Source organism: Python bivittatus, unplaced genomic scaffold (assembly GCF_059951505.1).
Source record: "Python bivittatus isolate LINGU-HERP-01145 unplaced genomic scaffold, Pbiv_v1 ctg000780_np1212, whole genome shotgun sequence".
NCBI lineage: Eukaryota > Metazoa > Chordata > Lepidosauria > Squamata > Pythonidae > Python > Python bivittatus.
In genome coordinates this window covers 217,684-234,149 of record NW_028277108.1, presented here as the reverse complement: position 1 = coordinate 234,149, position 16,466 = coordinate 217,684, and the positions used below count along the sequence as shown (strand labels likewise).

The following is a 16,466-nucleotide window of genomic DNA, read 5'->3' as shown; positions in this document are numbered from 1 at the left end:
GTCCCACAAATAACCTGGAGGCTTTATAGATGACAACCAGCACCTTGAATTCCACCAAGAAGCACATTGGGAGCCAGTTCAGCTCATGGATCAGAGGTGTTAACATGGGCATACTGAAGTACACCCATCACTGATGTAATTTTCATAAATGAATTAATTTTTATAAATGAAAATTCTAAAGAAGTTATTCATAACTTATAAGAAATGCTTTTAAAATCTTGGTAAACTAATATTTCAATTTTATTTTATTTTGTTAGCATTTTAAACATGACTTGGGTTTTGGCTGACCTTTTGAAAATCACAAAAATAGATTAAAAATAGAATTCTTTCCTCCCTCCCTCCCAAATTAATTGAATTAAAAGTATCATGAGTATAAGCAAGGGGGGAAGCTATAGCTAGGCCTACCATAAGAAAGATTTGCCTCAGTGAAGACGTGCAGGTTATGCAGTATGATTTGCTTTGTCAGGACAACAGCCAACATGATTTGCCTTAATAAGAGGCTTCAGATCACTTTGCCTATCATGACCAGTACTTGCAATTGCTGAAAGAGATTTCTGTGGGAAGTTGTCAGCCCCACTAGGTAGCTGAGACCAGGAAACCAACCCCAGATGAAAGCTAAAAGTACTTTTATTGAGATTAGCTATAAAACCAGAATCTTGCAAGTCTGATTCTGCTGTTCCTCCTCTCCCTTCTTGTACTCCAGTGGATTAGGGAGGTGTCTGCCTGAGTTGTTTCCAAATATTATCTCTGTTATTGTGGTTTTTAAAAATGCTTCAGTCCCTTTTGCTTAGGGCTACCTATCTTCATCAAGGTCACCTTCCTTATTCTCTACAGCAGTGCCCAAAATCCAAAACAGTGTTACCATTCAAGGTACACAGTACTGAATGAGACCTACTGTGGTGATATATTTAAGGTTTTGGACTAGAAGTAGAGATCCAGCTTCAAATCCACCCTCAGCCACAGAAGCTCATTGAGTGACTGTGCCAGCCACTATTTCTCAGCCTATCCCAGCTCACAGGGTAGTTCTAGTGTATAAAATTGTACAAGAGAGTGCTATGTATGCTCCTTTGAGCTCCTAGAAGAAAGTTGAGTAATCAATGAACCAGACAAAATACATCTGGTCCAGACCCACATAAGACAGCTGCCTATATTTCTACAAGTCAGGGTTAATCCAGAAAAAGAAAAACTGAACATGATGGAAACTTGACATGGCTGAATTAGTTCTAGACCCAACTACAATGTAATTCATTCTTCTGAACTGCACTATCATAATATGAATTAAAATGAATTCACTGAAAATTGGGTATTGCTGTGTACTTGCAGAAATTTAATAACAAATGTAACATTACCATGAGACTATGGGCCTGTTAGGCAATCAGTAACTACTAACATGATTAGCAATGTTTGCTTAAGTGTGATTAAATACTGATAAAGCAGAATTAACTGGGTTTGCCCAACGCACTAAATTTTAAACTATGGTTTATGAGCCACAATGCCTGGGATCAGACAACAAGTAAGCCACAAACAAGCCAAATTTTGCTATGTGAATCCAACCAGTGACAATTAGCACTAAGACTTTAATGATATTCTGCAAATAACATCTCTAAATTAAATACTACAAAAATGTTTATCAGTGCAAATATAGGCATTTTTACTCTGCCAAGTGAGGCCTGTTGAGTTCTATGGAACTTTTCTTAAATGTATAATTTAATTTAGAGATAATTTAAGAAAAAAACACCTATCTAGCACCTGGTCCAGATGTTCAAATATTTATATTAACTAACTTCTCACTAAGTATGGATATTCATTAAACAACAACTTGCAAATATATGCTACTTCATGTGTCATGGCTATACCAAATGAACAGCAAAGATGCCAAAGCAAGTGCTATCCCCCCCCCCCCAAGTATGCTGTAAATTTTCCTAATGAGACATTTACAGACAGATAAATAAGAAAAAGAAAAAATCAGTTTGTATCAACTTATTTCTACACGTCTCTCAGCTCGTTCTTATTATTTCAGACCAAATCTATCTCACGTCACATAAATCTGGTATTCATTTTTTTTTCTCTTGTAAATGTTTATACTAGAAATGTTGACTATGAAATTAATCTTGTAAAACAACCAGACATGTGGCCCACTTTCTGGTTGCTTTTTTTCTGGCAGACACTGATTTGCATTGATCCACGAGTTCACTTACTCTGCCATTGCAACTACAGTACTAAATTACCGCAGTGCTGTCAGCCCATGAGAAGGGTTCCAAATGAAATTGTTAATTTTATGAACTTGGCAGCCTATGGTTTTTCCAACTGACTCACAAAGCCTCCTGTCACTTACATATGTCTGCATTACATTAGCTTCTTACTTTATCCTCTCTGGAAAAGATAGGAAAGAATAGGAAACAGACCAAGTGCAGTATTGAAAGTAGTTATCAGCCTTCAGGGAGGGAGGGAGGGAGGGAGGGAGGGAGGGAGGAAGGAAGGAAGGAAGGAAGGAAGGAAGGAAGGAAGGAAGGAAGGAAGGAAGGAAGGAAGGAAGGAAGGAAGGAAGGAAGGAAGGAAGGAAGGAAGGAAGGAAGGAAGGAAGGAAGGAAGGAAGGATCTTGTAACATAATCTATTTTCTAATCATCAGACAATGAGAATTCTCACTGCTTTATAGAAAACTCATACTAACCTAGAAACAACCATGATTTACTGTTATAATCAACCAATTCCCTGCCTCTAGAATATTCCACACAGGATTGAAATCCATAGGTCTGTGGTAACAAGAAACATTTTTATACTTAAACAATATGGTGACTTCTTGTGTTAAGTATGCCTATTACAGAATCTTTTCTCCAATTATTTCCAGAGTCAAGAGATTCTATTTCAGTGACCTTTGACTTTCCTCTTTCTCATGTTTATGACGGAGCAATACCATTTCATAGCTTTATAGCTTCTCTATTTTCCCCACAAGAGGTCAGGGTTGTGTTGTTATAATACATCATCTCCATAGCAATAAATTTCAATTGTCTTGTTACAATTTTCACATTTTCATATATTTTGATGACTTAAAAGTCATTCATATTCACAGGGTAGATCATTGTAAATATGTTTAATTCCTGCTAACATCTTGCTATTAGTTTCCCACATTTGTAATTCTAACAAATATGTTGTCCATTAACTTTCTATTTTTTGAAGTACAACTTTTGTGCAATCATTTAATAGAATATAGCCATGTTGAGATACAAACATGCATATATTTTAAGTGTATGTGCCTACCTTTTTGTGTGAACTGTAATTGTACATGTAGTTTGAGAAGTAAAATGTAACAGATAGTATATCCAAGCATTCTGATTGACTTTTATTATCTATTAAACAAGGCAAAACAGAGTATACTATGTTTCATAACATATTCTTTTTAATTTTAATTAGTGTAGTATAACAAATAGTATAACAAAACTACAGTGACATGTATTACAGTGATTAAAATAAACGTAAGAGAAAATAAGTAACTAAGGAAAAAAAGACTCCATATAACATCAGTATGAAATTAATCCAATCCTTAAACTTATTCAATGTAGGTCATATAATTTTTAGAATATAATTTCAAAAATTGATAAAGACACATATCTTGAATTTATTCCTTAATATCAGAAATATTCATTTCTTCCCATCTATGTAAAATAATTCTCTTTGCCAAGCTCAGATTCCATTAAGCTAAAGTTCTTCATAAACTGTCAAATTCCCTATTTTGGGAATATAATGGAATGTAACATGTACATCTTTAACTAGTATTTTTTTCTAAGACTATATTAACATATATTGTAACTTGAAACCAAAAGGAAGCCTTGACTGAGCATGACCCCTAATATTTCTTACAACACCAGCTCAGGAAATACAATATCCAACTTTTAAAACCATTCTTTGAGACTCCTATAAACATGAAACAAACTTTTCTGATGAATTAATTTCATTCTTAAGTTATAAGATATGCATTTTACATTTCTTAAAATCTGACCCATTGATTTTCCAAAACTAATATCCCAATTCCTCATTCCACATCACATATATATTGCTAATGCTGACCTTCATCTTATTTTTAGTTTCGTATACAGTCGAACTGTTGGTTTCACTTCAAAACCAGCTTCTCTAAAAGATGCTAGAATTCCATGTACCTCCAAAACTATTAATGCATCTGTCCACCTACCGCAAGACTTGGCCCCACTGGTACTGGCAGAATCGTTCTCAGGACAGAACATGGCACAATGTGGGCTTTCCTGCCCAGATGCTTTTGGAAATGGGAGATGATCCTACAAAAGATATTCTGGACTGGTAGGAAGATCTTAAACAACTCAATCTCCCAAAGTGTTGCAGACTTTTTACTCTTACTTGCTTTGATAGTCTCCCATCAGTAATCCTTGGAGGCAGAAATAAGAAGATTGCATGTAAGGAAAGCCTCTGTCAATGCAGGGACAGGACATTAGAAACTCTTGTCCATGTTCTTTTGCACTGTCACCTGAAGACACAAAAATTCTGGAGGCACAAAAAATTCTGAATGCTCCAAATGGTATTTTTGTAGACTATCTACTTAAACATAAGGATCCAAAAATTCTGTTTAACAGCATACCAAATACAGAGATCCCTTAAAAAGCATCACATTTAGTTAGACAAATATTTTACGGTTTTATTATATTATATTGCTGAACTTGTGGAAGCCAATTAGTGGCACTGATCTTAATAAGGGAGTTAATAAAGTGTCTTATTAATCAACAGGTTTTAATTTTAAAATATTTTAAAAATATTTTAGTGTTTCAAATGTTAATAGTTTAGTGATAAGTTAAAATAATATTTTAGTATTTAAGTGTGGTATTCATTAACTGATTTTATAGGTACAGTACTTTATCAAATTAAGTGACCAGCTTTTTGGGATCTTAATACCACATAAATATTTTAGTTTCTATTTTTATTTATGTGTCTTCTTATTGTCCCAGTATTAGCATGCAACTTTACGCTCATTTTATTTTTCTACATTTTTATTTGTGATCCAGGGAGCACCTAGCTCTCTTCAGAAGTCTGTAACGCTGAAAAAGGTGGAAAGAAAGAGAAGAAGAGAACAATCAGCAAGTGGATGGACTTAATTATAAGTGATGATGGGTGCACTATTGGAAAACTGGAAGGACCAAGTTGAGGACAGATCATCCTGGAGAAAATCTATCTACATGGTCACCAAGAGCCAACACCAAGTTAATGGCATATAATCATAATCAATTTTAGTTGTAAAACTGTATACTGTACTGTCAATGACTACAATAAAGCCTATTAATTCTTCATTCATTCATTCTTTCATCTGGACTACATTGCCAATATATGTTTTAATTGTGAATACTGTCAACCATATGCTGCAGTTTAGCCAAAGTCAGAACGCAATTTCTCAAATGTTCAGTTTCTTCTATGACTGTAGTAAAGACTGATTTGTTTTGACTTGATTCATAAAAATAAATCATGCATAGGAAAAAAAATCAAACTGCCATCCTTAGTTCACATATCCTGTATGTTATAATTGCACGGTGATGTATTCCCATTCTTTGGAGACGAAATATCAGTATCAATACAGGTATAGTTTTTAAGGTAATCCCGTTGCAATTAATACTTACAGGCGCTTCAGTTCTGAAAGTCCATAGAAGGCCCCAGGTTCAATGCTACTAATCAAGTTATTCTTCAAATCTCTGAAAATACAGAAGAGAAAACCCAATTAATATCCAGTTTACATAAGTTCTACTTTCATTCAGAAGGAGGAAGAGGAGGAGGGAAGACAAAGATTTGAAACGCCTTTGCATGTATTAAAATTAAAATTAAGGGAAGGATACTTTCAAAAAAATGCCCCTTTCCCCTCTTATACCAGAAATCCTAATTAAAACTAAGTCTTCACCACCTTTAGGGAAAATGTATTTTTAAACTCGTCAGGGAATAACTGCATGATAAACTGCTTACTAACTGTGAAGTACAACTCAATGCACTACTATAATCTCCCTTCCAATCTCTAGCACCATATATAGATTTTAAAAGAATAAGTACCTGCAGGCAATGTTCCCTCTAATTTCTGACATACCATGTGAGGACAAAAATTGTCTTGTGCAGCTTTTCACAAACCAAGTACAAATTTGTGTGCCACAATACAAGTATACAAGTTAATTGTAAATATATGTAATACAGATGGGTTAAAATGTGTACATATTTCTAGTAGAGAAACTAGAAAGTATAATACTGTAGTATGTCACACACATGCTTAAACGTTGTTCCTTCAAGTCATTTTTTATTCCTAACAACAGTCCCATAGAGTTTTCAGAAATGGTTTGCCACTTCCTTCTCCCTACAGCTGAGAGCGACTGGCCCAGAGTTACCCAGTTAGATTCATGCCTAAGGCAGGACTAGAACTTACCGTTTCTTAGTTTCTGGCCTGGTGCCTTAACCCAGGGTTCCTCAACCTTAGCAACTTTAAGATGGGTGGACTTCAACTCCCAGAATTCTCCAGCCAGCCATGCTGGCTGGGGAATTCTGGGAGTTGAAGTCCACCCATCTTAAAGTTGCTGAGGTTGAGGAACCCTGCCTTAACCACTACACTAAACTGGCTCTACACATATATACATGTTTACTGATTATAATATAAACTCACTAGTCATTGATAACTGCTAACTGGAATCAATATTTTGTAAGTATTTAAAATGGTTTCTTTCTTTTTAAGTTTTTTTTTTTTTTTGAAGGAGAGAAAAACATACAAAAAGCATTTGGATAGCCCCTACTCTTTCCTCCCTCCCCCCATTTTTTCCTTCTTCTCTGGATGGTTTCTGACTTCATTTTTTATAAAATTAACAATGATCATGGACCACGTGCAGTCTAAAACTCAGCAGATATTTTGAAGGGAGGAGGGAGGCACTCCACTGTGCACAGGAGGCTCTGGACCGCACCCAGCATGTTTCTACTGGGCCCGATCTGGAGCAGGCTGGCTGCAACTGCAAGGCTGGGAAAAGACCGGCTGTCCGCTGTCCAATCCAAAAGGCCCCCCCCCCGAAATTCTCAGCCCAGAGTTTTATGGTACCTAAATTTATTATTATTATTATTTTGGAATAATTTAGTTTTGTGCATGTGTGTGCACACCTCAGACGGAACATGGCATACAGGAGAGAAAATTTCAAAGATACAGAAAAGGATTTTTCAAATTTGGTATTTAAAAAAAAAAACCCCACAAAAGAGAACTGTGGATATGAATCTTTTCCATCTAAGAAAAATTATTAAGGCAACTCACAACACAATGTATTATACAGAAACAAAAAATAATGGAAAAGTCTCTCCTTCACATTCAATGAGAGGGGTTTTTCTTAGATTTAAATATATTTTACTCAACTTTCCTTGCATTATATTTATTTTACTCTGGGAATTTCATTTTTCAGTCTGCTTCCAGAGTTATAACAAGGGCACATCCAGTTTACAAAATATACGCTTAAGCCCAATTTTTATAAGGTATCTGTATACATATGAGAACACAATGAAATTCTGAGATTTTTTCAATTCTGTTACTCACCAAAACAGACCTCAGAAGTTATCACTCTAGAGCAAAGTTTCTCAACCTTGGCAACTTTAAGATGTGTGGACTTTAAGAGGTCCACACATCTTAAAGTGATTAAGGTTGAGAAACACTGCTCTAGAGACCACAAGCTCCCTTTTTGCTGCCTTAAAGCCCCCTCTAACCATAACTGCTAAGACTTAAAGGGCCCCATTGCACTATTTTGAGAAAGGAAAATGTAATGAAAGCCCTAAAAAAGGATATCATCACTCAAAAACAAAAGAAACCCCAAAATCTTAAGTGAAGCCACTGGCCAACAAATCATTTCCTACCCTTCTCCTAAGTGGAATCAAAATCAATGGTCAGCTTCTTACACACCATGACTTAAAGGCTGAAGTAAACATTTGGAGAGCCAATGATGTGCAGTAGTTCAGATTTTAAGCTGCAGCTGGGGAGACCGATTCAAGTCCCCACATAACTCGGAGACTTTAGTCTGTCACACTCTCTCTGCCTAACCTACCTCACCGGGCTGCTGTAGAAAAAATCAGGGGAGATTTTTTCCTCAGTCCCATGAATAGCACCTGGACCTACCAGAATATAAACATGTTATCATTATTGGGTGGGTAATTATTTATGATATTTAAACAACATGCTTAAAAAGGAAAGAAAAGTAATAATGGACAATATTAGCTATATTATTATTCTTTACAAATTAGTTTTAGGTAGGTAAATCACTAGCGGTGTAGCTTTTCTTTCTCATTATAACCAATGAACTCCATAGCCTATACATGCCTTATCACTGGGAAAATACACAGTACTTTTGGTCTCTTTCGTCTATTCTTCAAAAAATGGCCCTGTACTTCTGCTTCTATTTTCCAGTAACAGCCCCCACGTGACAATACGTTTTGTTATAAAAATGTAAACAAAGACCTAACAAGACCATGCAATTTAGGGTTTTAAGTAATTGCTGTGGGGCTGCTATATTAGGGATAGCTATATTAGCTAGATTGTTATAAGCACACTGACCTAATTCATTCACAGGCTCATACATAAATCAGAAAACTATAATTTTTCCACCGTACACTTCTCTGAATTTTTTAATTCAGTTATCAGATAAAAATACACATCTCTGCAAATGTGCGTTTTAGTGGGATATGCATTTAAAGATGTGTATTTTGGGGGAAAATAATTATCATCATACTTTTTTTTATTTTTAATTTGCAAAAACAGGTGTTATGAAAATATAAGGGTATACAACTTCACTTGGCTCAAGGGACAAGAGTGGATGGGCCCAGGGCCCATTTTGGGAGAAATATTAACGGGTGTTAAGGGATAAATTAGGTGTACTAGGAACAGAAAACAAATATTGGCTGCCCCCGGACCACATATTTTGCATCCCCAAAAGTGCCTTACTGCAATATGACTTCAACCAAGCAATTCTCTACTCATCTGGGAGTAAGTCTCATTGAATTTAATGAGATTTATTTACTTATAATAAGTACAAGTAGTCCCCAGTTTTAAGAACAAATTCTGTTCCCAAGATCTGTCTGAAAAACTGAATCAGATACAATTTGAACTATAATAAACCACCAATTAGATAATAATTCATATAAGTACTATGGTTGGTGGTACTTAAAACCTGTATATAGTTAAGCAGAGCCGACAAGAAGAATGTTTCCCAACTAGTTTTCAGCAAAGGTTGTCAACCAACACATTTAAACTTTCAGCTTTCAGTCATTCATTCTTCCATAAAATAAATGTACAGTTGCATGTCTGAATACACAACTGTCTTAAATTGTTCTTGCATTTATTTCCTATTTTAAAAAATTCAATAAATTGCATTTGTTAAAAGGTAGCAATTAGCCGAAGGAAATATCAATGGGCATACAGATTTTCCCCTCCTTCTGTTTCAGTTATCTGGAAAAGTTGAAGAAAAAATATTGCCTTAAACCCAACCAAAAAGATTTAAAAGGAAGGTCCTAGTAGGGATGTGTACTATGCATCTTAATAAAAGCCGTATGCAACACTTCTTGTGTTTTCTAACAAGGTAATCAAAGTAGGTTTGCTACAGTTTGAGGCAAAAAAAAAAAAATCCAATTCTGTACACACAAAGATCCATGCCTTGTATTTATGCTGCCAAATAACTTCTTGTATAAAGCAAAATTATTCATGCTTGCTGAACTCCAGGGAAGAATATGATACTCTGTTTCTGGATATTGTGATCTCTGTTTTATCCTTTTAAGAATCTACGCCTTAACCTTCGCCAGCATGTTTATTTTCTCTTGGCAGTCCCGTGTTATTCACTTTATGTAAATATCAACTCTAACCTAGTTCTCAGAACTTTCATAAATACTAAAACTGTAACCAGTTGTAACTCTTTCCAGAATAGCCATGAAGGCAGAATAATATGTGCAGCCCACTGAATGAACGTTCTCCTTCCATCTCCATTAATCATCCAAATGATCGGGCTGACAGTCCTTTTGTGAACAAGGACAACAGTTTATTACTAAAAGAGAATCCAGTTAGCCTTCAGTGCTTGTCCCTTTCAGTACAGGTGGGCCAACTGCAGGCAGTGAAGTAAATTAAGAACTTTAAGGCTAATATACTCAATGTTATGGTGGATTGCCCTTACACATTTTAATCAAATTATGATATATTTGGCTAAAGTTTCACTGTAGAGAGTGGGTGGGTAGGTGAGTAGGTGGGCAGGAGAAAGAAAGACATCAAACTGTAAGAATCAAACGTCCAAATGCACGTCTTTATTATTTTTCATGGAAAATTGAATTTAATACAAACTGCTCATATATGTATGAAGTGCAATGAGGGGGTATGGTTACTTACTCAATGCTCTTACTCTAAGTTACTCTTTAATGAGCATATGGTCACTCATGCCCTAGTCACCTCCAGATTGGGCTACTGTAATGTGTTCTATATGGGGCTGCCCTTGAAGAGTGTCCGGAAGATTCTGGGTCCAATTCAAGGTGCTGGTTTTAACCTTTAAAGCTCTTCATGGCATGGAGCCAGGTTATCTGAGGGACTGCCTCTCCCTGATTACATCAGCCTGTCCCATTAGATCTGGCAGAGAAGGCATGTTGTGGGTACCATCTGCTAGGGACTTACATTTGGTGGGTCCAAGAAGGCGGGCCTTCTCTGCCGTGGCGTCTGCCTTATGGAACATTCTCCCCTTGAAGACAGGTTAGCTCCATCCTTGTTAATGTTCCAGAAGTTCCTCAAGACCTGGTTATGTCACCAGGCCTGAGGATCCTAGGGAATCGGAGACATTCTAAGATGGTTCCATTACTTTGGCTGATATACTCACTCTCTTTGTGCCTTGTAGTTTATATATTTCTAATTTTTAACAATGTTTAAGTTTTAATAATGATTTTTATATTTTTATAATGATTGTTTTTATATGTTTGTTGTTTTATTTGATTGTTATACACCACCCAGAGTCATTTCTTATGAGATAGGTGGCCATATAAATTTGATCAATCAATCAATAAATCTACAGATTATAGAAACTTGAGGCCATTACACATGGAGGAAACACTTAAGAGTACCAAGTTAGGAAATGCTGATTTATGAGACGCAGAATGGTTGGAAACCAAAACTGAACACCAAGATTAGGCTTGACTTAGATACCGGAGATGGTTTTCAGTAATTTCATTACTCTCTGCGAAAAGATTATGCTTTTTTCTGTCCCTTTTCTAGTGAATAAAATGCCCGATTTTAAAAAGTTAGAGAAGGGGAAGTATGGTCACCTTTTCTTACAAGAAACAGCAAAAGGGTGTCCTTCTCTTTAACTTATTTTTAAAGAGGTCTTTCACATGGCTATTAAACAAACAAACAAACAAACAAACAAACAAACAAAACACAATGGAAACTGCGAAAGACAGGTCAAATCCTCTTCTGCCGTGTTACACTGAAAATTTTGGAGGGGGTAATTTGGTTTGGTTGTTTTTCATGAACAAGGTGAGTGAAGAGGAAGTGAACAAAACTAATAGACTGGTCTCTCTGATGACCTGCTGCTTAAACCCTAAAAGATAAGAGGTCATTATTATAAAGGAAGATAACATCTACTTCTGTTTCACCTCTGCACTTTATAGAAATATAGGGGAAATCTGGACTTACAGCACTGCACTGACCTCTGGTGTATTACAACCATGGCTTCTTGAAGTATATGTGGTCTGATCCTCACATAACTCTAAGCCATAAACGACTGAACCACAATGAGTGAAACAAAACACATTATGGCTTAACACAATGTATGAATTTAGACAACAAAAAGAGAAATTGCTTCCAGGAAGGTATTCAGTATTTGCATTCTTGAACAACAAGGATCAGCAACTGGATGAATAACTTCATTCTGAGGCCTCTAGTTTTTGACCAGTTTTTGGTTTGGTCAAAAACTGATCACACAGAAAACAAATAAGAAGCCAGCAAGTTGTAATGGAAAATAATAACATACAGGAACTCCTTCCTTCCTTCCTTCCTTCCTTCCTTCCTTCCTTCCTTCCTTCCTTCCTTCCTTCCTTCCTTCCTTCCTTCCTTCCTTCCTTCCTTTCCTTCCCTCCCTCCCTCCCTCCCTCCCTCCCTCCCTCCCTCCCTCCTTCCTTCCTTCCTTCCTTCCTTCCTTCCTTCCTTCCTTCCTTCCTTCCTTCCTTCCTTCCTTCCTTCCTTCCTTCCTTCCATATGGCCATCAACTCACCATATAAACTAGGGAAGAAAAGCCCAATTTTAAACTATTTATGTAAAGTGATAGAAAAGCTATTAGGCAAAGTTCAAAATAAACTTGGAAAATTGTCCATTGTGTCTTACCTAGGCCAACGTTTAAGACATTTTGCTTGGATTAGTTAGTTATTTGAATTTCACAGATCATTTGAGTACTGTACTCCCCAAATGGCCATAAACTTATCAATTTCCCAGATTGGTGGGGATAGGCTATAGACATGTAGTAAGTCTTCATGAAAACTTATTCATATAGCAGGTAAAAATACAAAACAACAGAAATGCAGTGCTGTATGGACAATTGGAAGACTCAGAATCTGAATGAAATCTAGGGTGTCTGAACCACACTGAATGTGCTTTGTTGAATCAGTGTTTGCTGGAGACTGATGAGATCAATTCACTTGGCAGACCAGCCAGAAATGGGGGCAAGGCTCTTTCCTGAAGTTTATGGCCATGGTTTTGATCTGTCCTGATTGTAATCAATGTACAGCAGTATACACAGAGAGAGACTGAGATGTGGGGGCAGGAAATTAAAATCTCTCTCTCTCTCTCTCTCTCTCTCTCTCTCTCTCTCTCTATATATATATATATATATAGAGAGAGAGAGAGAGAGAGAGAGAGAGAGAGATCCCCACCACTTTGATTTCCCCCAAGGTAACTGACATTATGCAGTTTAGCTTAGGCTATTTGGAACATTTTGAATGTTCATTAAAAGCTTTATACTTGTTTGCATCAATTTTCTACAGAGCTAAATAAGAAAACCAGAGCAATTTTGGTTCCATATTTACATGCCCCATTCCACATCCCTCCAAAGTTACTGCTGAGATTGGCAAAAACTGTTTGGTATTAATTACACCAAGCAGCAACACAGATGGGGCCACACACAGAGCACCAGTCATGACCAAACATAGCCAAAAAAGTATTTTGGGTCGTTTTACAGAACCGTTTTATACAATGTAATCCATTCTTTTTAAAATCCCCAAATTACTAAAACTTATGGGTTAGTATTGTTTTGGCAGAGAATTCTGAGTTGAATACCAATAATATGTCATTTGTGGTATGTGTGTACACATCTGAAAATAAATCAAAACCAAGTTACTGTTATAATCCAACCATAGGACGCTACATTAAGTCAATGCATGCTACAACAATTGCTCAGTTGTACAGCTGCAAAAATACTGCTGGAATATTTATTGGAAACGTAAGGCTTTTTGGCAGCTTTATTGCTGTTTTTAGAACATTAACAGCACCACAACTGTAATTAAACATTCAGAATGATACATTTTGTAACTCCAAAAGCATCAGGAAGATAGTGATTATCTGTACCTGTTTCATATAGGATCTAGGCCAGATTATGGATATGGTTCTGTATCTGTTGGATGGTCTACTTTGTTGGATGCTGGAGAGAGGGTGACTTCACTTGTTCTCCAGTGCTTCTCAGTGGTTTTCTCCTCCCATGTGCTCCAAAGCACCTTTTTACCTTAGCATCTGGCACCACCACACAGACTTACTTTTTAAATTCTGTCCTTGGATTTTCGGCAGACAGCAGTAGCAGCTTCAGTATTCATGCCAATTAAATTTATTGCACTAACAGCAAATACTTCTTAGAAAATCTCTTCTCTCTGTGCTTCTATATAATTTGTTAAATCATGATTAGACTATTGCGTTAGACATTGATTAGACTATTGCGTTACACTGAGTCACACTTGAAGTATGTTCCAAAAATACAATTGCTGCAAAATGCGGCAGTTAAGTTGTATACAATACAATGACAACATTGTGCCTATCTTGAAAAATCTGTGCTGATGGTCAATAGTTTAACAAGATGAATTTCAGGCATTGTTTTTTAACCTTTAAAACCCTAATCTGTTTAGTGGCTGGGTACTACTTCCTATTGGTAACCTGCCATGAGCTTAAAATCTTCAGGGGAGACCTCCTTTTTGAAGAGCTCTTCTTTTACAGAGATTTATTGATCAGTCATAGACAGGAAAAAGAGGTTTTCCATACAAATGTATTTAAAAAATTACCTCTGGAATTGGGACTGATTGCAACAGCTCTTTGCTGCAAGATTTGCTGATATATTACATTTCAGCACTTGAATAGACAAATAATACCCAATCAGTATTTTCCCCCCACTGCAAACAAGTCTATTAGGATGGTAACAAATATACTTATTCATGTATATATTAAATGAGCATACAACAGAGAATAAATTGTTCTGATTTCAGAGTAAAATTGGACAGTATATATAGGAACTTCCAGGCACATAAGCTAGCTAAGAAATATATGAGCCTTAAAAGTGATGAGGGCAGTTATATGCTATTTGGCTACATATGCTTAGTTTTAGCATATGCAGTCCTGTTGCTCCACCAGCAGCAAGCCTCTTTTAGATCAGCTTTCAAAAGGGAGATAAATCTTTGACCATCTTATAGTAAAAGCATTTTCAAATCCCCTGCCTCCTGCATTAAAAAACTAATGTAAATCTCTGGGCTTAATATTTTCATTCAGCACTAATCCATCCAAGTTAAATGTACAAGGTAATTATAGATGAATACAGGCTGAATCCAAAGGAGAGAGAGAAAGCTGTCTGCTCTCTCCTTATTTATTCAACCTATACGCTGAATAGATATTCAGGGAAGTTGGATTGGAAGAAGATTAATGTGGTTTTAAAACTGGAGGAAGAAACATCAATAACCCATGCTATGCTGATTATACTACCCTGATAGCTGAAAAGGCAAAAATTCTGGAAGCTCTAGTAACGAAAATCAAGGATCCCAGTGGAAAAAATGGGACTAAGATTTAATATAAAGAAGACCCAACTAATGACAACATGTACAGCAATAAGCCTTAGAAATGAAAATGAAAATAATGAAGTAGTGGATAGCGTCCGCCTTTTAGGATCGATTAGCAACAGTAAAGGAACCAGCAGTCAAAAAATATGCCACAGAAACAAAAAGAAACAACGTAAATAAAAACAATATAGGAAAACACCTGGAGTAGCAAAGAAGGCTTTGGAAAAGATATACAGATGCTGGGTTGTGTCTATACCTGTAAAGATCAAAATCATGCAGGCAATAGTTTTTCCTGTGACACTCCATGGAAGCAAAAGTTGGACTTTGAAAAAGCAGAATAGCAACAGCATTGCCCCTTTCAATGTTGGTGTTTTAGAAGACTCCTGAGAATACCATGGATAGCCAAGAAAACAAACAAATGGATCACAGAACGAGTTCTCACTTGAGGCACAAATGATCAGGCTCATATCATATTTTGAACACATTATGTGAACATCTACCTCTCTTGAGAAGTTTACAGTGCTGGGAAAGGTGGAAGGAAAGAGAAAAAGAGGATGACCAGCAGCAAGGTGGATGGACTTGATTACAGCAGCAATGGATGCACTATTGGAAGACCTGAAGGACCAGGTTGGGAACAGATTCCTCTGGAAAAATTTATCTGTGCTGAAAGATAAATTGTTGCTAAGAGTTGACATCAACATGATGGCACATAATCAATCCATTACAAGTTGGATCAATTGTTTTTAATGCAATGTAGTCTTTAAAATGAAGAAAGTTCATTTGTTTCCTTGAGTTTCTAAATCATACTTTGACAGTGATTTTCTCAGGGTTCAGGCAAGTTTTTCAGCCCTTTCTTAACATGCTAAAAAATTGAACTTAGGACCTTCTGCAAATGAAATATGTTTGTACTTTTGATATATAATCTTCTCATTATCTCTCCAGCCACTTCTTTTTCTTTAATCATTTAGCATATAACAAGAAGTCAAACTTGGGTATCATGTTATAACAGTTTGTACTGCTTACATAAAGAGCAGAAAACATTTGTGTTTTGAATTAGATATTTTCCTATATTTGAGGAAGTTACATTATTGGATTTAAGATTTCTGCATCAGAATTAATATTTCATGTGGAACTAGGTTAAATACAATACACCATTCAAAATTTGATCCCCCTAAAACTAGCAATGCACTGTACTAGATAGCATTAATATTAGTACAATTTAAATCTACTGGTCTGTCTGTAAAGTACCTAAGGTAGCTAATACTGTAAAATGAAAGTAACAATTAAAAACTCATGTAAACTTAAAAGTACAACTTAATAAGTCAGGCTGAAAGAGACTATAGGAAACAAGTACAACACAGGAAACAGGAGTGCCAAAGAAGGCCCTCTCCTGCATAATCGACTG

General features: G+C 36.2%; 1 protein-coding gene across 1 annotated transcript in view; it reads right to left on the bottom strand.

The window, feature by feature from the left end:
* LOC103062782 (adhesion G protein-coupled receptor A3) overlaps positions 1-16,466 on the bottom strand; it is a 398,539-nt gene that overhangs the window by 269,664 nt on the left and 112,409 nt on the right. Inside the window, exon 3 of the mRNA XM_088128977.1 lies at positions 5,635-5,706. Within this exon, the coding sequence (XP_087985103.1) occupies positions 5,635-5,706 (72 nt within the window). The remainder of the gene's footprint in view (positions 1-5,634; positions 5,707-16,466) is intronic.